Below are 25,777 nucleotides of genomic sequence, written 5' to 3'. Positions count from 1 at the left end.
GAGTTGGGCGTGGTGATGTGCTGTCCGATCCCAGCACTGCGGGGGTGGGGGTGGGGTGGGAGGGGTGGGGGGGTGGGGGTGGTGGCGCGGGGATGGGGTGGGAGTGGGGTGGGGAGGCGGGACAGAGGCAGCTTTCTACACAGTCCCGGGACAGTTCAGGTTTCACGACGACACAAACAGAACCAAGTGAAGACTGGGCCAGGTCTCCTGCTACCAGAGTTTGAAACTTTTAGCTTTCACTCAACAAGTTTTCAATACTCGTACAAGATGGAGAATCTCACCGTAATGGCATTTGCGGGGCGGAATTGAGGCAAAGGAGACTTTTATGCATTTCGCTATACTCCAAGGTAGGATGCACTGTGTTCTGCCCCCTCACAATCACAACACATTTCAGATGCCAGATGTGGACTCCCGTGATTCTCATTAGATTCAAACCCACCAGGATGGTATAAGAAGATTCATAAATGCACACAGGTAGACATGTCTATTTCATGAGCAGCATTTATAAGCTTACCTTCTCCCTTATCAGTCACAAACAGAAGCCAGTACTAGGATTTAATGCAATAATTCTGCATCTAGGACAAGAGGGGCCGGCTTATTCCTGCTCCTCTGTTGAGTCACATAAGTATCAGGAGACGACACATGTGAGTGAGACAAGACAGAAAAGCCTTTAAATCCGGCTCAGCAACCAGGAAAATATTCAAAGCTGAGATGCCAAAAATTTTAGTCCATTTATTTTAACTTCTTATTATTCCATTAAAAAAAAAAAAAAAAACTTGGGGACTGTTTTATTCAAGTTTGAGAGAAAAATAGGGCGGGCAAGCTGTAACGTAGGGCAGCTGCCGGGAAGAGGGAGATGGGGAAGAGGATTCGAGAAAGCCATGTCCTCCTCCATGGAGGCTGGCACACAGCTGCTTGGCAGAAGCAAGGCGTTTCAGAGAAAGGGTGAAAATGCCCAGAGTGCCAGAGAAACCATGTTTAGGCTTTGACCAGTTTCTGGAGGAGACAGAGAGAGAGAGAGAGAGACAGAGAGAGAGAGAGAGACAGAGAGACAGAGAGAGAGACAGAGAGAGAGAGAGACAGACAGAGACAGAGAGACAGAGAGAGAGACAGAGAGAGACAGAGAGACAGAGACAGACAGAGAGACAGAGACAGACAGAGACAAAGAGAAAGAGACAGAGAGAAAGAGACAGAGAGAGAGACAGAGACAGAGAGGAGGCAAATAAAAAGCTGTATTTTTCAAAGTTCAGAAAAAGAAAAGAGTGGACCCCATCCACAAGGCTACATGGTGGATGTTCTGCAAGCATTTTCCCTGAGTTAGGTTTTGGGTTGTTTGTGTGTTTGCTTGTTTTTGAGTGTGAGAGGGAGTCTCACTCCATTGGCCTGGCTGGCCTGCAACACACAGAGATCTACCTGCCCCTGCCTTCTGAGCGCTGAGATCAAATGTGCGTGCCCCATGTACTACCTCCAATTAATTTTCCAGCCACTGTATTTATGAAAGTTTAATTCCCGCTGTTGAGGCTGTTCAGTATGTAGGCCCATATACTTACCTTTTTTCCTTTGTAAAAAATATTAACTATTATTGTTTAGGTATGTGTGTATATGACATGTGTACAGATGAGTGTACCATGGCCTGTGTGTGAAGGTCAGAGGACCACTTTGTGGAATCAGAGCTCTCCTTTTATGTTTATATGGGTTCCAGAGATCAAACTCAGGTCAGGCTTGCACAGTAAGAACCTTTACTCACTAAGCCATCTCACTGGCCTCTCCCCTCCCTTTAGTGGGCTGAATGAGAATGACCCCCATAGACTCATAGCTTTGAAGGCTTGGTCCCTAGTCAGTGGAACTGGTTAGGAAGGATTAGGAGGTGTGCCCTTGTTGGAGAAGGTGTGTCACAGAGGGTGGGCTTTGAGGTTTCCAAAGCCCATGTGAGGCCCAATCTCTGTCTGTCTGTCTGTCTGTCTGTCTCTCTCTCTCTCTCTCTCTCCCTGTTCCAGCACCATGCCTACCTGCTGATACACTCCCCATCACCCTATCATGATGGTCACAGACTAACTCTCTGAAACTCTAAGCAAGCTTCAATTAAACGCTTCTCATAAGTTGCCTTGGGTATATGCCCAAGAGTGGTATGACTGGGTCTTGAGGTAGATTGATTCCCAATTTTCTGAGAAACCGCCATACTGATTTCCACAGTGGTTATACAAGTTTGCATTCCCACCAACAGTGGAGGAGTGTTCCCTTTGCTCCGCATCCTCTCCAACATTGACTGTCATTAGTGTTTTTGATCATTGTATCCAAGGAATGCTCAATCATACCACAAAGAAACATGCTCAACTATGTTCATAGCAGTACTATTCGTAATAGCCAGAACCTGGAAACAACCTAGATGCCCGTCAACTGAAGAATGGATAAAGAAAATGTGCTACATATACACAATGGAGTACTACTCAGCAGAGAAAAACAGTGACAGCATGAAATTTGCAGGCAAATGGATGGAACTAGAAAATATCATCCTGAGTGAGGTAACCCAAACCCAGAAGTGAGTACATGGTATGTACTCACTCATAAGTGGATTCTAGATATAAAGCAAAGAACAATCAGACTGCAACCCACAGAACCAGGGAGGCTGTATGGCAGGGGGGACCCTAGGATGACTGTGGCTTAAAATAAGTTTTGGTTTTACTCAAAAATAAACAAACAAACAAACAAACAAAAAATAAGTTGCCTTGGCCATGGTGTCTCCTGACAGCAATAGAACAGTAACTAAGACAGCCACCATACCCAGTACCCTGTCAAAACTTTACATTTGCAACAGTCAACACAAATCCGCTGTCAAAAAGACTGAACACTAAAAGAAAACCCTTTCCTAGTATAAGACAGGTAAAGTCATTTCTCATATAATTTTTTCACTTTGCATTTTTGAAATAATTTCAGATTTACAGGAATGTGATAAAATAGTACATCTGTGTTATATCTTTCATCTACTTCCCTTATTATTGACATCTGTATAAACAGGATGCAAAAATCCAAACTGGAAAGACTGACATCAGTATGCTAGTTAACTAAACTACCACTTTTACTAGGACTCACCTAGTAAAGGTGAACACGGTAATGGTTTACAGTAGCGACCTTTCTTTGGCTGTGATCCATGGTTCTACATGACATAATAGTTTAAATTCACTGACCTGTAGGAATCAGGGTGTCATCCACAGGCAAATAGGCGTCGGCTGCAATGGTGACTTCATGGTCATATATATTTGGGGAGCCCTGGGAAAGAAAAGAGAAAGAAAAAAATGTACTGCTTGGGTCTTTTGTGGGGGTGGGGGTTGAGACAGGATCTCTCTGTGTAGTCCTGCTGTCCTGGAACTCGCTATGTAGACTAGGGTGGCCTCGAACTCACAGAAATCCACCTGCCTCTGCTTTCTGAGTGCTGGGATTAAGTGTTAGCCACACCGGGCAGTGGTAGCAAATGCCTTTAATCCCAGCACTTGGGAGGCAGAGCTAGCCTGGTCTACAGAGCAAGTTCCAGGACAGACTCCAAAGCGACAGAGAGAAACCCTGTCTCGAAAAACCACCAAATCCGGCTACTGGGTTTTATTTTACATATTCACATTATAACTTTTGCAAAAATGTCTACAATTGGGGCTGGAGAGATGGCTCAGTGGTTAAGAGCACTGATTGTTCTTCCGAAGGACCTGGTTTCAATGCTCAGTACCCACATGGCAGTTCACAACTGCCTGTAACTCCTGTTCCAGGGGATCCGACACCCTCACACAGACATACATGCAGGCAGAACACCAATGTACATAAAATACAAATAAACAAATTATTTAAAAAAGCATTGACAGTTGACTGGTCACCATGATTAATAAGATCACTTAAGGGTAGGTAGGCGGCGCCTCCATATAGCCCCTGACAAGTTTAAGGCCACCTGTTAGCTCCCACCCACAGGACACATTCCCTGTCATGCAACAGAAGTCAGAACTGCAGCCCCTGCTTCTGAGAACTTTTTTTTCAGGGGAGAACCAAAGCCTGGTCTAGGAAGCCCAGGTCAGTGGTCAGAAGGCCCAGGGTTGATCCGGTTCTGGCTCTCTCTGGGTGTCCCCAGGGAAGTCACAAAGTCTTCTGGAACATCACTTGTTTTGGAAGAAAACTGGGAGACACCTCACTTTTCCCAGGGTCCTTCTGAAGTACAGTTTAGTCAAGGGGTATGCTGTTTGTAAATTGGAAATTACTTTTACATATGAAAACATATAAGCATGATTTCTTATTTTCAGTATCTTAAAGCCACACAACAGAAAGGGGGAAGAGCAGCCACGTGGGAGCTTTCACTTCACGATTGTTCAAAAATCAGTAAGCCGAGGTTTCTTAGCTAGGCGTGATTTTTGCCCTCAGAGGGACATCTGCAATGTCTGGACACGTAGGGCTGCTGCTTTCTAAACCGGAAGAGGTCAAGCATGCTAACTTCACAGAAGCCCCCACTGCCGCGAAGAACTGTCTCACCCCAGACGTCAGGGGCAGTTCTGAGAAACCCTGAGCGAAGCTCTGCAGAAGCCAGGGTCTAGGTAGGCGAGCAGGGGCTGGGTGGACATTGATCTTAGCGTCAGAAAGACTCGGGCTGCTCAGATGAGTCATCCTGAGACGAGAGGCCAAAGTTCAGAGACATGGAAGGCTGTGTCTAAACAGCAGAAATGGGTTTCATTACACTACCTGGAGGCTCTGGCGCCGAGTTAGCGTGGAAGGTTGGGTAGACGCGTGGGTGACACTCGGTTAGGAGCAATAGCCTATCTAGGAGGCAGAGTCCTTCCTAAAGCATAAGAGCCAGGCCCATGCCTCCTCCATCTTCCCCCGCACGTGAGTTTTGAAAGACACAACCCTGCCAACATCATCCAGTGAGGGAAACCTGGTGGAGATGACCACTCTCTAGTCTCCCAGCCCAACCTGCATTTGGGTCTTCACTCTCCTCCTCCAGGAACCTGCCTGCTTGCTGCCATTCCTTGGTGAGAGATAAATACCCACTTATAACCAGAACGCTGTTCTGGTTCCTATGGCTACAGATTGATCGCTTCTGCTCTGGCATTTCACATAAATGGCAGCCCACAGTAGATATTCTCCGGTGTCTCCCCTCTACTTCACAACACAAGGCTCCTGAGTGTGTCCAAGCCATTGGACCAGGGATTTGGTCCTTTGTGCTGCAGCTCTGGTATTGTTGGGCGTTACACAACTCTCCCGTAGATACACATGAGGCTTGTTTCCAGGGCTTTCACAGTAGAACAAAGCTGCGGAGGAATTTCCTTGACCGTTTCTTCTTTCAAAAGAAGAAAAAAAAAAATGTTTCAAGCACTAAGGCAGGGAGAAAATAAACCAACATGAAAACCAAACACCAAATACACAGGTACGTATGAGATATCAGGAAGGGCGAGGAGCGGCGATGTGTATCGGGAGCCCGCTCTCTGAACAGCCCAGGCATTTCTGCACTGAAGAAGCAAATGCAGTTTCTGTGTCTTCTGGTCTGGAAAATGTAGTGGTCTGCGTCGGTGGAAGATTACTGTCAGACACACTTCCTCTCCAGGCCGGTGAAAACCTGGCACGAAACACTGGGTCCCACACAGACCTTGAGGCCCCTCTCTGAGCCTCGTGTTTTTTTATTCTGGTAATTTCCCTTGACTGTTGCTTGCTGTAACCACACCGTTGACACACACAGTCCGTTATGATTGACACAGGCCCTAACGACCTGCTTATGCATTGCCATGACTACTGTCTTCCAGGAGGGGACAGACGAGAGATTTCCACCCAAAAGCTACAGCGACTCCAGGGAAGGGGAGCGCCCCCCCCCCCCCCCCCCACAGCCTCCAAAGGCAATTGTTGTTTTAATCTCCTTTCCGGCGACTGGGTTAGGTAAGAGTGTGGGTCACACGTTTAGCTGATGAAATATGAGACAAAGCCTGTGGGGGTGTTTCTGAACAATGTCCTGTTTGTTCTTGGAAAAGGGAGAAGTCCCGTGTTACCTCTGGAGATGAGCATATGAGGATGAGACTCCTGGAGCTACAGCAGCCATTCTGTGACTATGAGAGGGACAAGTTTGAAGACAAAAGCCCAAAGACCAAGGAAGGTGTGATGGTTTGAACGAGGATGGTCCCCATAGGCTCATGTATTTCAGTACTTGGTTCCCAGTTGGTGGAACTGTTTGAGAAGGATTAGGAGGTGTGGCCTTGATGGAGGAGGCATGTCACTGGGGGTGGCCTTTGAGGTGTCAAAAGCCCATGCCATTCCCAGGTAGCTCTCTCTCTGAGCTTCATGCTTGTGGGTTAGTGCCATGCCTGCCTGCCTGTTGCCATGCTCCCAGTCATGATGGTCATGGACTCACCTTCTGAAACTGGCCCCCCAAATCGACTCTTTCTTCTATAAGTTGCCTTGGTCATGGTGTCTCATTACAGTAGTAAAACGTAACTAAGACCGAAGGAAAACGGACAAATGGAAGAAGATGGATCCTTGTGGGCACATCTATCTAGACGTAGCAGAACCACACTGCTTACCGTCCGTCTCAAACCTCTATGGTGTGCTTTCATAGCTCTACAGGTAAAGTTTCAATAACAAAACATGTTCCCGGCCGGGCAGTGGTGGCGCACGCCTTTAATCCCAGCACTCAGGAGGCAGAGACAGGCCAATCTCTGTGAGTTCGAGGCCAGCCTGGTCTACAGAGCGAGATCCAGGACAGCCAGAGCTACACAGAGAAATAGTGTCTCAAAAAACCATACCAAACCAAACCAAAAAAAAAAAAAAACAAAAAACAAAAAACAACCAAACAATAACAACAAAATGTTCCTTGAGTTTTGCAGTAGGCATAGGCTAGGACAGAAAGATAAAAGGCAAAAACCACCTGCAACCTATATACCTTTTCCATTCTTTGAAAAACATGATCTCCCACTCCCACCTGAGGACCCCAACATTGAAACTGAAAGGTAGTAACCTAAAGCTCAGCCTCCAACTAGAAAATTCTGTTGACTAAATTTAGAAGATGGGTGTGGTAGCTCACCCTGCAGCCCCAGCACTGGAGAGACTGAGGCAGGAGGATTGCTATGAGTTCCAGGCCAGCCTGGGCTACAAAATGAAACCCTCCCTGAAAACAAAACAAAAACAGGTGAGGAAGGGTCATCTTCGCTGTTACGAACTTTGGGTTTTCTGTAAGAACCAGCTAGCTGCTATTGCAGGAAAGAGCAAATCAGCACCACCAGCAATCAGCATCCAAACAAAGGGCAGCAGCCGTGCGGTGGTGGTGCACGCCTTTAATCCCAGCACTCAGGAGGCAGAGGCAGGTGGATCTCTGTGAGTTCGAGGCCAACCTGGGATACAGAATGAGTTCCAGGATAAGGCGCAAAGCTACACAGAGAAACCCTGTCTTGAAAAAGAAAAAAAAAAGGGCAGAAATGGATGATATCGCCAGTTGGTCACGGCCACCAGTTTGCAGAACATCACGCCAAAGTGATTCTAGTGATTAGATAAGCTGACTTCTTCCGATGAGGAAGTCATAGAGAGAATCTACAGTCTGGCTCCACAATGAATCGTGGGACAGCCTCCTCAACCGGCTAAAACTATTAGCAGGAGATGGCTTGGCTTACAGAGGCTTGCTGATGAGGGAAGGGGCTGTCAGTGAGTCGACACAACTCTCAGATGTCATTCTATTTAGTTACTTATTTTATTTTTATTTTGGTTTTTTCGAGACAGGGTTTTACTGTGTTGCTCTGGCTGTCCTGGATTTCGCTCTGTAGACCAGGCTGGCCTTGAACTCACAGAGATCCGCCTGCCTTCTCAGATGTTATAAAGGGTCCTGCTATTAGGTCGGTTTCAATGTTTCCATCAACAACTTCACAAAGTGCTTTGGGCGTGGCTGATAGAACACAGTTAGCTTCTATTATGAAATGGAGAACATGTCTAGTTATCTAAAACTCCAGGTCTTCTAAATTCAAGCCCAGGGCCCTATCCAACTGCACTGCGCAGGGCAAGAATGACCACCAGCAGCCCTGGGAGAAGCTGGAGGACCACACAGTACCTGTGGTACATTTAAAGGGGCTGGGGTGAACAGGCTCATTTTCAACGTTTAAGGGAGTCACCTCAGATGGGAGTACTCTGTGGGGGGGGGAAGCAGAAGTATGAGGGGAGTCGAGGTGCATACATGCAACGAGATGAAAGGGAATTCTTGAAATAACCAGCCACTTGTCTGCATCACAGAGAAATAGCTACTTCCCTTGACAGGATGACATATTCACTTGCTCTTCCTCTATGACTTCCATCCTACTGAGCATCTCTTTAAAGCCAGACACTCCGCTAGGATCATTTTCATCACCAAGGGCATGAGTTCATCTCCCTGATGGGCTGGTCTCTCCAGCCACATCCCTTGGTCATCCTTCCGGGATTCTGGGTTACAGCAGGAGAGAAAAGTCAGTTCGCTTACCTGGCCTGCTAGGTTGAAATAAGAATGGTTGGTCAGATTAACCGGTGTGGTCTGGCTGGCCTGTGCTCTGTAATTGATGACAAGCTCCCCACCATCCAGGGTATATGTCACCCAGACTTTCAACTCTCCAGGGTAGCCTTCCTCACCATCCGGGCTGACTCGAGAGAACTGGACGCCGTTGGACAACACCTGAGGGGTCCAGAGGACCTAGGAAGAAGTGTTCAGAGTTGCTTGGTCACTCCAGGCCCCACGGAAATGCCACATTTCAATATTTAAAGAGCACAGAGTCTAGAAAGGGAGCCAATTATGCAGAAATAAAGGCTCCTGAATAATAGCCTGGAACTTTACTCACCTAAAACGGTTTTATACAGGAAGATGGCTTTTGGGGGAAAACATTTTCCTCTTTATCTACTTGCATTTCCTACACGTTCTTCTCCTAACTTTATATTTATGTATTTATGTGTCTGTTTTTCTTTGTTTATTTGTTTGTTTTTCTTTTGATCCACCCCCCCCCCCCTCCAGTCCTGGATATCCGGAACTTGCTCTATAGACCAGGCTGGCCTCAAACTCAGAGACAAGCCTGCCTCTGCCACCCGAGTGCTGGGGCTAAAGGCGTGTGCCACATTGCCTGGCTTTGACGTGTATTTCGATCTTAGAGTTCCAGTCTGACAAGTATAAGACCTTGGGGCCAGGAATGTAGCTCAGCTGGCAGAGTGCTTGCCCAGCATGCATGAAACCCTGGGTCCAGTTTCTAGAACCACACAAATCCTGGCATGGTGATATGCCCTGGGATGGTCTTTCCGTATGCTGTGAATATGCGTTGCTACCATTGGTTAATAAAGAAGCTGCTTTGGCCTATGGAAAGACAGGTTATAGCCAGGCGAGAAATCCAAGCAAAGAGACAGAGAGACGGGCGGAGTCAGGGGACACCAGCCCACCGCCCAAGGAGCAACATGTCAACAGACCCGGTAATGCCATGGCAACGTGGCAAAACATAGATGATTAGAAATGGGTTGATTTAAGATGAAAGAGCTAGTTAACAAGAAACCTGAGCCATAGGACAAATAGTTTATAATTCATATTAAGCCTCTGAGTGATTATTTTACAAGCTGCTGTGGACCAGGAGGGACACAGGAAAATTTCCAGCTACAGTAATGCATGACTATAACCTCAACATTTGGTAGGCAGAGGCAAGAGGATCAAGAGTTCAAGGTCATCTTCAGCTCTTAGGGAGTTCAAGACCAGCCTGGACTGCATGAGATACGATCTTCAAAAACAAAAAATGTAATCAACCCCTTTCTATTGGGGTACTATACATAGACATTTTATTATTATTATTATTATCATCATCATCATCATCATCATCATCATCATCATCATTTTGGTGTTGGTATTGGAACCCAGGGCCTTGTACATGCTAGGCAAGTGCTCTCCCACTGAGCTACTCCCCCAGTGCCTCTGTAAATATTTATTCTAAATACTCTGAGGTTGGCCATGCTCCCTGGGCAGGGTTTAAAGCAAATAGCTATCATGCTTATTCCATTTGCAAGAGTTGCATCCCAAAAGTTAGGAGTCCCGGTTTAGGGACTAGGGTGTCCCTAGCTCAGGGTGTGGCTTTGGGCAACAACCTTTCCCTAAAATAAAGATACTGAAAAAGTTATCTTGAAGGCTTTCTTATTCTAAGATTCTAAGAACAGTAAGAACTACGGAGAAGTTCTCCAAAAGCGCTTTTGCAAACAGAGACAGGAATCGTGGATTCACAGTGGAGCCTCTCAGCTTTGCCCAGGAGTCCTAAGCCCGTGTATCTAGTACTGGGAAGACCAACATTTACCAAGTGCCCATTAAAGAGCTATACCTGGCTAGCAGCTTCACAGGGGCCATCTCATCGTCTCAGAGGAGGTTTATAGGAGGCACCGTTATCCAAGGATGGGAGAACTGAAGTTCAGGGGAAAAAGGAAGCCTGTTACATGTGTCATTTTTTTTTTTTTAAAGAAAAAGAGACTCCTCAAATGGATAAACTGTTCACTGCAGGTTACCCGGACAGCAAGAGTGAACTCCAGCCAGAGCGTGTGCCCGCCCCCTCGTCCTACAAATATCAGAATGAACTGGCCAGAGTCTCATTCCTATGGACTTTGGGATCACTGGTAAAGGGCTGAAGTAAAAGAACTTCAATTTGCTGAATGTTCCTTGGTTGCTTATCTATTCTGCATAAGCCACCTTAAGTAAAGGATTTGGTTCAACCAGGTGTAGGTCAACAGTTGAGCCCTGACCATTTCTTACAGCGCCAACTAATTTTGTTATCTCAGTATTTTGTTAACCCAGTATGGAGTCAGGTTGCCTGCTTCTACCTCCCACGTTGAGGACAGAAGAGAACCCTAGAATATTTCACGATTTAAAGGGAGGTGAGCAGGGAATCTTGCTTAAAATCAAACATGTACTGAGTGCCAGAGCTAGGATACAAACTCAAGTCTAGCTGCCCATGCTATTCCGCATTTTGATTTCAGTAAATGTGCTGCTTAAATTTACATTTAAAAAATATCTATTGTCAGGCTACGGTGGTGCATGCCTTTAATCCCAGCAGGCGACTCTCTTGAGTTCGAGGCCAGCCTGGTCTACAAAGTAAGTTCCAGGATGGACAGGGTTACACAGAGAAATGCTGTCTCAAAACAACAAAACAAAAAGCAAGCAAAGAAAAAATTTAAGTTTTAAAAATGTATGTGTGCTTGTGTCGGGTATATAAATGTGCCTGTGGAGCCCAGAAGACAGTGTCAGATCTCATGGAGCTGGAGTTAATGAGCCACCTGATGCAATTCTGTGAACTGAACTTGGATCATCTTGAACAGCATCAAGTATTCTCTTTTTTCTTCTTTTAAACAGGGTCTCTCAATGTAGTCCCGCAGTGAAAGCAGCTATATTGAGAACAAATTCACTGAGGTCAGATGACACCCTAGTTAACTCTCAGAATTGGTGAACTTTCAAGGCATTCAAAATAGAAAGCCTAGGGGTTGGAGAATTGGCTCAGTGGTTAAGAACACTTGTTGCGCCGGGCGGTGGTGGCTCACGCCTTTAATCCCAGCACTCGGGAGGCAGAGGCAGGTGGATCCCTGTGGGTTCGAGGCCAGCCTGGACTGCCAAGTGAGTTCCAGGAAAGGCGCAAAGCTACACAGAGAAACCCTGTCTCCAAAAACCAAAAAAAAAAAAAAAAAAAAGAACACTTGTTGCTTTTGCAGAGGATCCAAGTTCATTCCCAGCACCCACATCATGGCTCACAACCATTTGTAATTCCAGTCCCAGAGGATCTGATGCCCTTTTCCAGGCATGCAGGGCACAGACATACATGTAGGCTAAACACTCATAGGCGTATAATAAAATAAATAAATCTAAAAACAAAACAAAAAGGAAGCCTAAGGGTGGCAAGACAGGTCTATGAGCAATAGCATTTGCATGGCAAGATGTCTCTGTGGGCAACAGCATTTGCATGGCAAGATGTCTCTGTGGGCAACAGCATTTGCATGCAAGATGGTTCTGTAGGCAACAGCATTTGCATGGCAAGATGGTTCTGTAGGCAACAGCATTTGCATGCAAGCCCCACAACCTGAGTTCCACTCCTAGAACCCACAGTGAAAAAAACGAGAATGGATTTCTAAAAGTTGTCCTATGACCTCCACAGGCACAGCACACACAGACACGCATGTTGTGGAATATTAGTTAGATGTGTTACATTCTTTTATGCTGTGAAACATTTGTTTAATGGTGCAAAGATGTGTTGCATTTTTTTATGTTGCATTTGTTTAACTCTGTGAAGCTGTGTTACTGTGCCTGTCTAAAACACCTGATGGTCTAATAAAGAGATGAATGGCCAATAGCAAGGCAGGAGAGAGAAACAGGAGGGGTTGGCAGGCAGAGAGAATAGATAGGAGCAAAAAAAAAAAAAAAAAAAAAAAAAAGGAGAGGCTGCCGGGGCCAGCTACTCAGTCACCCAGCCACCCAGCCAGCCACAGAGTAAGAAGTAAAGAAAGATATACAGAATAGAGAAAGATAAAAGCCTAGAGGCAAAAGGTAGACAGAATAACTTAAGAAAAGCTGACTAGAAACAAGCCAAGCTAAGGCTGGACATTCATAAATAAGAATAAGCCTTATTTATAAGTGTATTTATTTGGGAGCTGGGTGGAGGACCCCCAAAGAGCAAAGATTAAGAATAACTAAACACACACACACACACACACACACACACACACACACACACACACACACAGACAACAAACATACAGACACATGCTAACATACACACAAGCGCACACACATGGACACAGACACACACATAAACACGGATGTACATACATACACATACAAAGATATATACACAGAGATACACACACATATATGCACACAACACAAATGGAATTTTTTAAAAATTAAGGAAGCTTGTTACATGTGTAAATTTAAGGGAAAAAAACCAAATGGAAAATTTTAGGAATTAAATGTTTGAAATAAAATGTTTTTGCCTTGTCCCTTAGGTTTTTGACCTTTAAAGAAAGGACACAATGGAAATATTTTTTATTATCCTCAGCTAAGTGCAATTCCTATCCACGGGAAGGGTTTCCTGACCCTGAGTTTCCAAACTTCCAGAAATCTCACATCTTAATCTTTGTACTATTTCTAGTCCTGTCAAGACTCAACTTTCATTTAAAAAAAAAAAAAAGTGTTGATATAAATAGAAAAAACACATCATCTCCAAGCTAAATTATTCATTTATTATTGAGATCGAATAAAGAATAAAGCACCAAGTTCAATGATGTTGTCATGTTCCTGTATTAAAACTTCCTGCCCCGAACTTCAGTGGCTCCAAAACAGCCAAGCCTTTCCCTTCACAGTCATTCTCTAGAAATAGCCACACATGGCTGGATGCTATCTGCTCCTCGGGGGCAGTTCAAATCCCACCACCCCCATTGCTGGGCACCTGTTCACACTCACTTCCTGCAGCACACTGTTCACATCTCTGTGGCTGCAGTGCCCCCGTGATGGAAGGGGCCATCCTCGGAACCTCAGGAATCTCAACCTGTTAGGCTCCCTGGCACACAGAAGGGACTCCCTCCACTAAAGGACATCGCGATCATCGGAATGTGTTGCTCAAAAGTTTTGTCTGTTGGAAACTTGGTTCTCAGATTCGTGGTAGAGGTCTTTGAGGCAGAGCACCTGACCGGTGGGTGATTGGGATTAGATGAGGTCATGATTGTGAGCACAGCCCCCGCCCCCACGATGGTTTTCGTGGTTTTATAACAAGAGGAAGAAAGACCTGAGCTGTCACAATTAGCCTAAGAGGCCTCCTCCCTGTTAGGATGAAGCAAAGGGAGAGAGAGCCAGCATCTGAAACAAAACCAAAGGCTGGCCCCATGCTCTTGAACGTCCAGCTGCTAGAAACGTGAGCTAATTCAGATCTTTGTCTTAACTGGTTTGTGTTCTCAGTTGCACCAATATAAAACGTTCAGAGGCAGGGTTAAGGGGATGCACTTCAGCTGGCAGAGCGACTCCCTAGCACGCATGAAGCTCTGGGTTCAGTCCCCATCACCACATAAAACTGGTGAGAGATGGCTCAGCAGCTAAAAGTACTGGGTGCTCTTGCACAGTACCTAAGTTTGGTTTCTGGTACCCACATCTTGCAGCTCACGACTGCTGGTAATTGTAGTTCCAGGAACCCAACACCCTCTCCAGCCTCCCTGAGGCACCTGCACACACATGTGTGCACACACACATGCACACTCACACATATGCACACTTACACACATGCATACACACAAATAAATAATAAAATAAATGTTTATAAAAACCAATTAGCGCCGGGCGGTGGTGGCGCACGCCTTTAATCCCAGCACTCGGGAGGCAGAGCCAGGCGGATCTCTGTGAGTTCGAGGCCAGCCTGGGCTAACAAGTGAGTTCCAGGAAAGGCGCAAAGCTACACAGAGAAACCCTGTCTCGAAAAACCAAAAAAAAAAAAAAAAAAAAAAAACCAATTAGCAATCCCAGCAATGGGGAGCTAGAGAAAGGAGGATCATAAATTCAAGATTATTCTCAGCCACGCAGCCAGTTCAAGGCCAGCATAGGGCGCATGAGATCCTGTCAGGAAAAAAAAAAAAAAAAAAAAAAAAAAAAGAAGAGAAAAGAAAGAAAATGTAGGGAGGCAGACAAATACGCAGTACTATTTGTGTTCATAAAGGGAGTATGCGTTAATGAATACCACAGAAAATACAAAGGACTAGAAGGAGGAACAAGGCTGGGTCCAGCTTCCTCTGGGTTGAGGTTTGCACACGGGCCTGGCACCTTCTAGAGATCCGCAGCCATAACCCTGGCGGAACTGACACTTCGCTGTACTGTCTGCTCTTCCAAGTGTGAGAAGCACCTCGCTGAGGAAAGGGAACCAAGAGGGTAGCAGTCTGGTTCTGGGCCGTAGACAGGAAGCTGCTAACAGAAGTGGGAGCAACCGGCTTCCTTGGGTGGAGAAGAGACGCGGCTTTTAACTGTCACCCACGTTCTCATCTTCTCCGGCCAGAGTCTCGGAAGCAACCTAAGCTGCATGACCCAAAGGAAAATCACCTCCAGGGTTTTCTCCGTCACGGCCCAGAACAGGACCGGTCAGAGTCGCTGAGCTGAGCCACAGCGGCGCTGGGGCGCACAAGGCAGGGACCCGCACATCTCAGGGAAGCAGCTTGACCCACTTGCTCTCCTGACCTCGTTTCCCAGGGATTCGGGAGTGCTTGCTTGGAAAGGGGAACCTGGAGACCACCTGGGCTAACTTTGGGGAACGAAGCACTTCCGTGGAAGGGTAGACCTGGGTGTGGTGCACACTATACGTCGGGGAGGGGACGGAGGACAGACACAAGGAGGTGTGTTGGATTTCATACACTTGGGACGGCCTTGGAGGACACAAGTACTTCCGTGCAGGAAGGAGGGCTTGGGGCCAGGCAGGCCTGCCTATGCTACTAGGAGATAAGTAGCCTTTGGGGGCCTCGGCGGTCACATTTGGTGAGCATGCGCGGTTTTAACAAGGACTAGAGAAAACAGATCCAAATGCCCGTGCAGTAAGTCGTAGGAATAATCATTAACCCACGTTTCTGAAACCCAGCTCCCTGAGGCTCCCACTGTGTAAGCTGTGTGCCCTGGCTTCCTGAGTCCGGGGCTGTCAAAGTGTGGAACCAGCAACTTCTTTCCTGGATCCCTCCGCCACACGAGTGTGCCAGGGCCTGGGATCACGACAGGCAAATACTGGCTTGAGGGGACTTTGAAGTGTGCCAAGAGGGGCCCCTGTCACACGCTCCACTCACCTTATCAAACCCTCGGAATCCTCCATGGAGACTGTTGGGCTCCCTGTTGATGGGCAGGTGGTACTCCTTCCCATCCACTGCGAATCTTCCTTTGGCAATTCGGTTGGCTACCCTCCCAACCACTGCTCCAAAGTAGGGCTGCTTCTGAAGGTAACCTGCAAAGACAGGACACAATTGCATCATTTTGTTGTTGTTGTTGTTTGTTTGTTTGTTTGTTTTTCAAGACAGGGTTTCTCTGTGTGTAGCTCTGGCTATCCTGGAACCGACTCTGTAGACCAGGCTGGCCTCAAACTCAGAGATCTGCCTGCCTCTACCTTCCAGGAGCTGGAATTAAAGGCGGACACCGCCACCCCCTGGCTTATCCCAAGTCTTACAATCTGCCCATCCCTAACATAGCTATCTACCGTATTTCTCTTGATGGCTATAGGGTATCCTAATGAGCATAAACTATTATTGACTTTGGGGGCAGATGCTGTAGAAAGCAAAGTTGCATTTTTGTACTTGTGACTTTAACCAGGGTTCCTCTGTGTAGCTTTGGTGCCTGTCCTGGAACTCTGTAGCCCAGGCTGGCCTCGAACTCACAGAGATCCACCTGGCTCTGCCTCCCGAGTGCTGGGATCAAAGGCGTGCGCCACCACCGCCCGGCTTTTTCCCCACTTCTTTATGTTCCTGTGTTTGGTTTAGTAAGGAGTTTTTTGCTGACAGCTTTTTTTTTTAACACTAAGAATTCTATTCTCACTTCTGATCAACAGAGAATGGGATGCAAGCATGTAAACTTTTCCCACAGTTGTAGGAGACGCTCAGGGTACAGCCCCTGAACTAATTAGGTACAAGCTAAACTGGCCCAGGACAAGCTAAACATTAACCATTTTGCAAGCTCACTATCCTGTTTCCTTCCTTGCTAATCCATGATGTTTCTGAGTCCTCCTGCCCCACCGAAGATTATAACCACTAACAATCACTGAGCAATTTCTAAGTCCCAAACACTTCCTGAGTGCTCTGCATTTCACTCATTTTATTCTTGGAACTTTGCAGCAATAATACTCTTATTACCCCCATTTTACAGAGAAGTTAAATAATTTGCCCCCAAACACCATCGAGCGGTAAAACCCAGACTTGAATCTTGAAAGTCTGGCTCCAGAGTTTATGTGTCTCTGTTTCTCTCTCTCTTTTTTTTTTAGGCAGGATCATGTTATATAGCCTAGTTGGGCCTTGAAATTCTTCTTTTTCTACCTCCCAATTGCTGGGATTATTGGTATGAGTCACCACACCCTCCCTATTCTGCGTCCATGCTCTTAAGCCTAACTAACATCACCTACCAGTTCTCTCTCAGTATCCCAGGGGAGGTTGTTTCACTCAGGACCTACCCTTGTAAGGCATCAAAATCTGCAGATGTTCATGTTTGATAGAGAATAGTGAGGCATTTATATATAATCTACGCATATTCTCCCTCATACTTTTTTTTTGGGGGGGGGCGGGTGTTGAACCGGGTTCTCTAGAAGAGCAGCCAGTGCTCTTAACTGAACCATCTCTCCAGCTTCTCTCCCACATACTTTAAGTCACAGGTTACATATAAGACTTAACACTTATAAATATTACATAAATAATTGTTAGGCAATGACTAGAAAAAGTCTAAATACCTTTAGTACATATGCACTCCCCTCCCACAAATATTCTTTTTCTTGTTTTTTTATTGTTATTATTTATTACTTTTTTGAGAGAGAGACAGAGACAGAGAGAGAGTGTGTCTGAGGCCAACAAAGGACCTTACAATTGCCTGGAGCTAGTTACAGGCAATTGTGAACCATCCAATGTGCTTCTGGAAACTGAACTTGGGTCCTCTGGAAGAAAAAACTTGAGTGTTCCCAGCTGCTGAGCCATCTCCCCTTCTGTCTTTCTTTCTTTCCTTCCTTCCTTCCTTGGCAGGACCTCACTCTGTAACCCAGGCTTATGGTACTCTTCGGCACCAGGCTCCCCAGGGCTGGCATGATGGACGCGCAGCACTGGCACTCCCCCTCCCAGATGTTCTCACCACACGGTCGGTGGAATCCACAGGTACTGAGAGAGGACTATATTTGGAAATCACAGGTCATTCTGGTCAAGTGGCCTTACCACCTCCCTGTGGGTGGCAATCTCTCTGCCCACCCCATTCTGTCTCCCACCTGCCCTCATTTCAGAAGCTGTGGCTTTAAAACCCCTTATAGTGGTTAACCAGAAAAAGTCCCGACGAGTCAAACAACCTCTTTCTGGTCTTGCTCCTGTGCATTTCGGCCGGAAGGGAAGGATTCCTTTTGCACTCATCGTAAAGGGTCATGGCTGACCCCGTATAACAAAAGATAAGTGAGTTAACAGGAGACAAATATACCAAATCTATATGTGACAAAAGAGACTTCAGGTCTAAGACTAAAAGACCTTCAGGTCTGATAAAAGGTGGGCAGCTATGTAAAAACATAGTTTGATAAAATGGATATAATGCAATAGTGAGGAACTGAAGAAGAAACCCACCTGTTAGATTCTTGCTGGCCTCTTTGGGAAGGACTCCCTCCTCCCAGGTTTGGGGTAAGACCCTTACTCACTTAGGGGTCTTATGACCTGTAGTCAGTCAAGGAGGGTCAGAGAATTTCTTTATAGCCAACTTAGAAAGATGGGGGAAAGAATCACTCTTCTATGGACTGTGGCTGGCTTTGGGAAAGAGGCTTCTGGTGTCTGACTTACGGGAAAAAGAAGTCTGGTTTCTGTGGCACACTTTGGTGGAGGATAAGGAAAGAGGGACAGGAGCCAGCCAGAAGCTGCACCAAGGGCTTCACTTTGGAGCATCAGTTTCTGAGTCCCAGTTAGGCTCAAAAACATAAAGAAAAACCATTTTTGCCCTGTCTCAAAGAAAAGCAGGAAGAAGAAGGAGGAAGAGGAGGAGGAGGAGAAGGAGAAGTAGCAGCAGCAGCAATAACAATAATAAAACCAAACAAAGGCCAGGCGGTGGTGGCGCAGGCCTTTAATCCCAGCACTCGGGAGGCAGAGGCAGGCGGATCTCGGTGACTTCGAGGCCAGCCTGGTCTACAGAGTGAGTTCCAGGAAAGGTGCAAAGCTACACTGAGAAACCCTGTCTCCAAAAACCAAAATAAATAAATAAATAAATAAATAGATAGATAGATAGATAAATAAATAAATAAATAAATAAAACCAAACAACCCTTTTTTTTTTTTTTTTTTAAATCTGAAAACTGTTTGGCTGTACCTGTTTCTTTCTGAGATACCTTGATGGATCTAACAAATGCACATGGAGGCCCCCACTCTCCAAGCTGTGCCAGGTGTTGGAGAGAGCCGCCTGTGAGACCGCAAGGCTCCTTCCTACTCAAGAGTGTAAGCATCCCTTCATTGGGGACTGCTTCTGGCAAAAGTGACTCAGTCCCTGGAAAAGAGACAAACTTGCCAGTTCCTTAGTTTGGATGAATAGTTCCTAAGGACTAAACCACAAGGACCAAGGAAACACTATTGTGTCCGGGTGGCGGTGGCGCACACCTTTAATCCCAGCACTCGGTAGGCAGAGCCAGGCCGATCTCTGTGAGTTCGAGGCCAGCCTGGTCTACAGAGCGAGTTCCAGGACAGGCATCAAAACTACACAGAGAAACCCTGTCTCGAAAAACAAACAAACAAAACAAAAAAGAAAGAAAGAAAAAAGAAAGAAAGAAAGAAAGAAAGAAAGAAAGAAAGAAAGAAAAAAAAAAAAAAAAGAAAACATTATTGTCTCTGGAAACCCTTTCACAGAGCAAACACATCAAGTGTCTCGAAGTCTTCCCATGAAATCAGGACTGTGGAAAATGACGAGCCCTGATCCTGAAGAGGGCATGGCTGAAAGGGTTTTGAATTGCAGAAAATATTGGTTCTCATGGAAAGGTCAAAGTTCCTAGGTCTAGCTATGAATGCTAACTTAGTGAACGCAGCTGCCGAGGTTAAAGAGTAGAGCCTAAGTTTGTCCTGGTCTCTGTGCTAGAATAAATCGGGACGTGCTTAACAGTGCCATAAAGCCTTTCTAATCCCATGCCACCCAGATCAGACAGCCCAAGACTTGGCCAGAGAGCCCTAAAGTCTGAAGGAAAATGACCCCCAACTTTCCCCCAGAAGCTCCACCCACTGAACCACTGCCCTTAGGCAGTAAGAAAACAACTTGAATTGACAATCACTTTAATTATGCCAGATACTATCTCCATGACGTATTATCGGGATAAGCAAAATGAATAAATGAATAAAAAGTCTAGCAGCTAGGAGTTCTCAACGGTCCAACTTGGGCGCTTACAGTACCAATCTTCAGTCTTTAACTAGAACTCCTTTGTCTCCACTCCCTGTTCAAAACCGAGGTTTTTGCTGTTTTGTCTCGAAACAGGGTCTCAGGTATCCTAAACTCACGTTGAGGAGGATGACCTTGCACTTCTGGTCCTCCTGCCTCCATCCCCCAAGTGCTGGGATTATAAGCAAACACCACCAGACCTTGTTCCTAGGCAGCGCTAGGGATGGAATTCGAGTTGGTTTTTTGTTGTTTTTTTTTCGAGACAGGGTTTCTCTGTGTAGCCCTGGCTGTCCTGAACTCACTCTGTAGACCAGGCTGGTCTCTAAATCACTGTGATCTGCCTGCTCTGCCTCTCAAAGGCCTGGGATTAAAGTCTTTAAGGCTACATGCGTGTTAGGCAAGCACTCTACCAAACGGGCTCCATTCCCGGACCTTGGCCCCTCAGCTCTGTTTATTGCCAGTCACAGGCTCAACCATTGAACTACATCCCCGGACTTCAAGGCAGCAAGGCTATTTTTTTATTCTTTCCATAACGGCTCTTACAAGAGTAATAGCTGGTTATTTGGTGGTAACTGGGGGGAAAATGAAAGGGCAGGAGTCTCATTGATTGTATGTATGGGTAGGCTGTTTATACCTGTTGCTTATAAACAAATATTCTTATCACAGGCTTTGAAAGAAATCATAATGACTGTTGGTGGGTCACACAAGCTGAGAAGAAAGGGTAGGAAAAACCCACAGGAGACAATACTGACTTTTTTTTTTTTCAGTCTACAACTAAAAGATCATATATAATTTCCCTCTTTAGAATTCTACAGAAGAAAGATCTCATGTTCCCAGGGAGAAATTGAACCAGTCTGACCTCTGGTCAGGGCTGCCAACCAAGCAGTGTGTGTAAAAATCTGTCTGGGAGGCTGGCAGTTACAAAAGGGACGCATTTGACTTCATTACCAACGCTTAGCGCTTCCTCACAACTAAAAAAAAAAAAAAAAAAAAAAATCAAATTACAATTATTTATTTACTTATTTATTTGTGTGTGTGTTCAGGTGACGCATGTGCACATGTGAAGGTCAGGGGGCAGCTTGGAGGAGTCAGTTCTCTCCTTCCACTATGTGGGTCCTGGGGATCAATCTCAGATTGTCACGCTCGGCAGCAAGCACCTTTACCTGATGACCCGTTTTGATGGCTCTGTTATCAGGGTCTTACTATGCAGCCCTGGCTATCCCAGAACTTGCTATGTAGATCAGGTACCACCAAACCCACTCTAAAATGTTGTTTTTTTTTTATTGAGACACAGTTTCTCTATGTAACTGCCATAGCAGTCCAAGAACTTGATCTGTAGACCAGGCTGACCTCAAACTCACAGAGATCCACCTGCCTCTGCCTCTTGAGTGCCGGGATGAAAGGTGTGGGCCACTAAGGCTGGCATCTAAAATGGATTTTAATACACTAAAATCAAGCAAGGTAGTAGTAGCAGAGAGCCATTTTATACTTCTACAATTGAGACAATATACTTTCTGTTGTGACACGTACTAATGCCTATCTTTGACAACATGAGAAGAGTCTATGAAAACCTGAAAACCAGGACTTTACAAGGGCTGTAAGTCTCTGCACTCTGCTGTACTCTCGAAGAGAGGTGACATCTCAGAAATCATTACAATTTAATAATCTACAAGTATTTTCCATTCAAATCATTACAATTTACTAATCTACAAGTATTTTCCATTCAACTTCTCTTTCAAAAATAGCTCTTCTCTCCTTTTAAGATAATCCAGTATTCAAATCATAGCACGGGAATGAAAATGTCCATCTTGATACAGCACCAAGAATATTTAAAAAGTTTTGATTTGGTGAAGCTGTGATGCATCTTGGTAAGAAAATGCTATAGATCAGTGGTTCTCAACCTTCCTAACGATGCATCCCTTTAATACAGTTCCCCCCAACCATAAAATTATTCCCTTGGTTGCTATTTCAGAACTGTAATTTTGTTACTGTTATGGGGTCGGGACCCACACGTTGAGAATCATGGCTTTATAGAGTCTTCTCAAGCTCTGGGGAGACCTGCTGGGTTACTCTAATCTCAGGAGAGCTAAAGCCTTTTGTCTAGAGCTTTTATGAATAGGTGAGGATTATTCTTTCACTGAGCCTCCTCCAATAGGCACCCCAAACTAAGATGATTAGCCTCACATTTGGTAAAGAAACTGGTGCCACCTGGGTGGGATGTCACCTGCACTCACATTTCATATGGATTTGAAAGACATCATGTGATCTTATTTCAGGTCCACTGGACTCTCACCTTGAAACTAAAAGTGACCAGGAGCCAGGGCGGTTGTTTGTCTCTGTCGGGTGGTGGGTAGTGCCCCTCGGCATGATGATAAGAGACAGATATAAGAGCAGGCACCACCCGCCACCTCTAATTCTCTGGCTCTGGAATTCTCCATATCAGATTCGCCCTCCACTCCACCGTCATCGCTTTGTGTTTTTACTTCAGCTCAGAAAAGGGCCATGCTACCGGCGAGAGGAATGACTCAGCAGATTGGCTCTAGAGCCTCCCCCTCCATCACACGCCTGCCCTCGTGCCTTCCAACTTTGAAGACGTTCTAGCCACGGAAGGAGGAATCGGAGCTCACCTTCTCCAAGTCTCCATACCTTCCCACCAGTCTGTCCCATGCAATGGCCTCAATTAAGTCACCCAAGAAATTCTGCTGGGGAGGCTCCCGGGCAATACAGAGGTAAAGACAGCCAGGGGTGAGTGAACAGGAGCCTCAGCAATACCCTTACAGTGCATTTTAACAAAAAGATGGGGAACACATCTATTTTTGTTTAAGGGACAAATAAAAATGAATAAATAAAACCGGGTTTTCCTGTTGACCCCAAAGCAAGGGCCAAGTTAAACATCTGAAGAACCAAGTAGGTAGAAAGAGGCGCCCAAAGGAAAACCTCAAACCTCCCCTTGTGGTACAAAAAGCCGTCTACACCCTACCACCTAGCAGAGCAGATTAATTCTGTTTCCATTTACCAATTTTAACTTCAGACTTTGTTTCCTGTCTGGTTACGTGCGATGCTAGGAATTGGCAAGATGTACATCTTTCTCCTGCTGCAAATCAAACTGCAATCCGATGAGTTAATTTTGTGATTGTTGGGCTAAAATCTGTCTCCCCAGCTAAACTGCAAGTTGAGGGTGACCCTTGTCTATCTTGAGTGAGTCCACCGCATCAACAGAATTTTAACTGCAGGAGCTAAGATAAAACCAGTGCGTGGATTAAGATAAAACTGCTGGCGCTTGCCTGCAGTCCCAAAACTTGAGAGGTGAAAGCAGGATGATCAGGAATGCCAGGCCAACCTTGGCTACATAGTGAGTTGCGGGCCACCTTGGGCTTCATGAGACCGCTGTCCAACACACAAAAAGACATGATCCGAATTGTCCATGTCTTAGGAGGCCTTATTTCCAGACTAGTGGCTTTACCCCTTTCATTAAGAATATGTTCCTGAGAGCCGGGCGGTGGTGCCTCACGCCTTTAATCCCAGCACTCGGGAGGCAGAGGCAGGCGGATCTCTGTGAGTTCGAGGCCAGCCTGGGCTACAGAGGGAGTTCCAGGAAAGGCGCAAAGCTACACGGAGAAACCTTGTCTCGAAAAACCAAAAAAGAAAAACAAACGAAGACTATGTTCCTGAGCAAATGGACGCTCTGTGCCCCACACTGACCACAGTAGCCGAGCGCTCTGATGAGTTTACACCAGGCCTACACTCTGAGGCATTTCTGCTCAAGGAGGCCTCCAAGAAAATCCAATGGGGGTGGGGATAGGGGTGGGGGTGTGGAGTAGTGACAGGCGCCCGTCTTTGCTTGCCTTCCTCAGAAAAACACAAGGGAGGGGTAGGCTCCACACACCCAGTGGCCCACAGATCAAAGATCGCTCTAGGGAGTTTGGTCTCAGCTGACTTCCTCCTGAACCTGACTAGTTCGACTGCCTAAGGCCATGTCCTACAGCTATTTGCATTCGATCCTGCTTTTTCCAACCACTCCATCCTGTTAGCCGCTACCATTAGCCCATTCACGCGCTTCCAAGTTAGACTGCCCCAAGCTTGGGGACCTCGGTCAAGTCCCGTGAGTGGCCGGAAGGACCCGGGGGTACACAGGATTGGGAGTTACACGTGCGGGCCTGGGACCGTCTGGCAGCCCAGGGCAGGACGCGACCCACCTTCCAACTCGGCAAAGCCGAGCACCACGTCTGAGGCTTTTCCCTGCCTGTCTGTGACATGCAGAGCAGTGACCGTGCAGCCCCAGGAGATGATGTCCACACTCAGCTGGTCTGACCGAAGCTGGAACTTCTCCACCGTCCCTCCCCCCGAGGGCAGCTCTCCAAACGCGGTTCTGGTCACCGAAACCATGGGGAAAGTTCGGGGCGTGCAGCTTCTCCCTGCCGTTCCAACTCTAGCCTGGATCGCGTTTGGAATGGTAAAAGTTCCCGGGAGAAGGGGAGGGACTCGGTTTAACTCCTCCCCTTCATTGCCGGGATTTAAGTAGTTGAGCACGCCTTGGGGGGAAGGAGGGGGAACGCCTGAGGCTTTTTAAAAACTTTCCTTTGCCTGAGGTACGGGAGAGGTAAACTTTCCAGTCAAGTTTGCAGGTCTTTTCCTCCGCTCATCCCGGCTGCAGTGCATGTCGGGAAACGTAGTCTTGAGGAAAATGGCACTTGCATCTTGGGGCATGTAGTTTAAACCAAAGCAACTATTTACTTTGCGCAGGCGCGCGCGCGCGCGGTCAAAAGACAATCTCGGTTCTCTCCTTACTAGGCTCGGAGGAATCACCCTAGGTGGGCAGGCTTGGGGGCCGCTCTCCTACTCACTAAGCCATGCTGCCCATCCGCATGTACTAAAGCCCGATATCCCCATTCCTCTGCACACCTTCACAAGATGCTCCGAGCGGAGCCGGCTGGCCGTTAATGCTGCTTATTAATATTGGGACAATAAGACAGATCCTAAGGGAATTCTGGTTAACTCTTTGTTCGGGGTGAACGAAGTGACGTGGTACAGTGGTGGTTTAGAGATGGAGAAAGTCGTTGCAGACTCCTCTGCTGACTGATGATCCGTTTTGGTTTTCTTTTGTTTTCCTTTGTCTCAAAGGATTAAGCCCCTCACTAGACTGGGCCCCCTGACTTTCAGTCTCCAGCTCAGGCAGACCCTTCCTACACGTGTAATCAGAGAGAGCCTCAGACTTGTGTAGACATCTACTCCCTTTTGCTCCCGATGTCCAAAGCTCCTTTAAGAAGGGATTAATGATGTTTGTTTCAGAAGAACATGTATTTTTTTTTTAAAGGAATTAAAGGAGCACGTATTTATTGCAGTCCAGGTACCAAGTAAATGCAAGGTAGTGGTTCTTTTCGTATCCTTTGCAAGTAAGAAGACATACCTCAGCATGTATAGTTTGGAGAAGACTCTGAGGTCCTTAAATTATTATCTTGCTTTACTGTGCCTCATAATTAGCTGCCCACAATTTCTGACTCTGGGAACCTAAGATGATAATCACAAATCTTCATTTTTCAGATTTATTTATTATGTGTTGAGTGTTTTGCCTGCACATATGTGTGTGCACCTCATTCATGCACCCAGCCCAGAGAAATCAGGAGCGGGCGTTGAATGCCTTGGAATGGGTATTGTAGATGGTTGTGAGCCACCATGTGGTTGCTGGGAACTGAACCCTGGTGCTCTGCAAGAGTAAGAAATG

The 25,777-nt window shown here is 46.3% G+C and overlaps 1 protein-coding gene across 1 annotated transcript in view; it reads right to left on the bottom strand.

Annotated features, from left to right (window-relative positions):
• The window catches only part of Galm (galactose mutarotase), a 60,478-nt gene extending 35,781 nt beyond the window's left edge, over positions 1 to 24,697 (bottom strand). Inside the window, exons 1-4 of the mRNA XM_052746346.1 lie at positions 24,252 to 24,697; positions 15,772 to 15,926; positions 8,453 to 8,659; positions 3,186 to 3,267 (exon numbers count right to left, since the gene is read on the bottom strand). Of these exons, the coding sequence (XP_052602306.1) occupies positions 3,186 to 3,267; positions 8,453 to 8,659; positions 15,772 to 15,926; positions 24,252 to 24,441 (634 nt within the window). The 5' untranslated portion in view covers positions 24,442 to 24,697. The remainder of the gene's footprint in view (positions 1 to 3,185; positions 3,268 to 8,452; positions 8,660 to 15,771; positions 15,927 to 24,251) is intronic.
• Between the last annotated feature and the right edge of the window lie 1,080 nt (positions 24,698 to 25,777).

Source organism: Peromyscus californicus, unplaced genomic scaffold (genome assembly GCF_007827085.1).
Source record: "Peromyscus californicus insignis strain IS unplaced genomic scaffold, ASM782708v3 Scaffold_1__1_contigs__length_55948999, whole genome shotgun sequence".
NCBI classification, from domain to species: Eukaryota; Metazoa; Chordata; class Mammalia; order Rodentia; family Cricetidae; genus Peromyscus; species Peromyscus californicus.
This window is presented reverse-complemented; position numbering and strand designations above follow the sequence as displayed.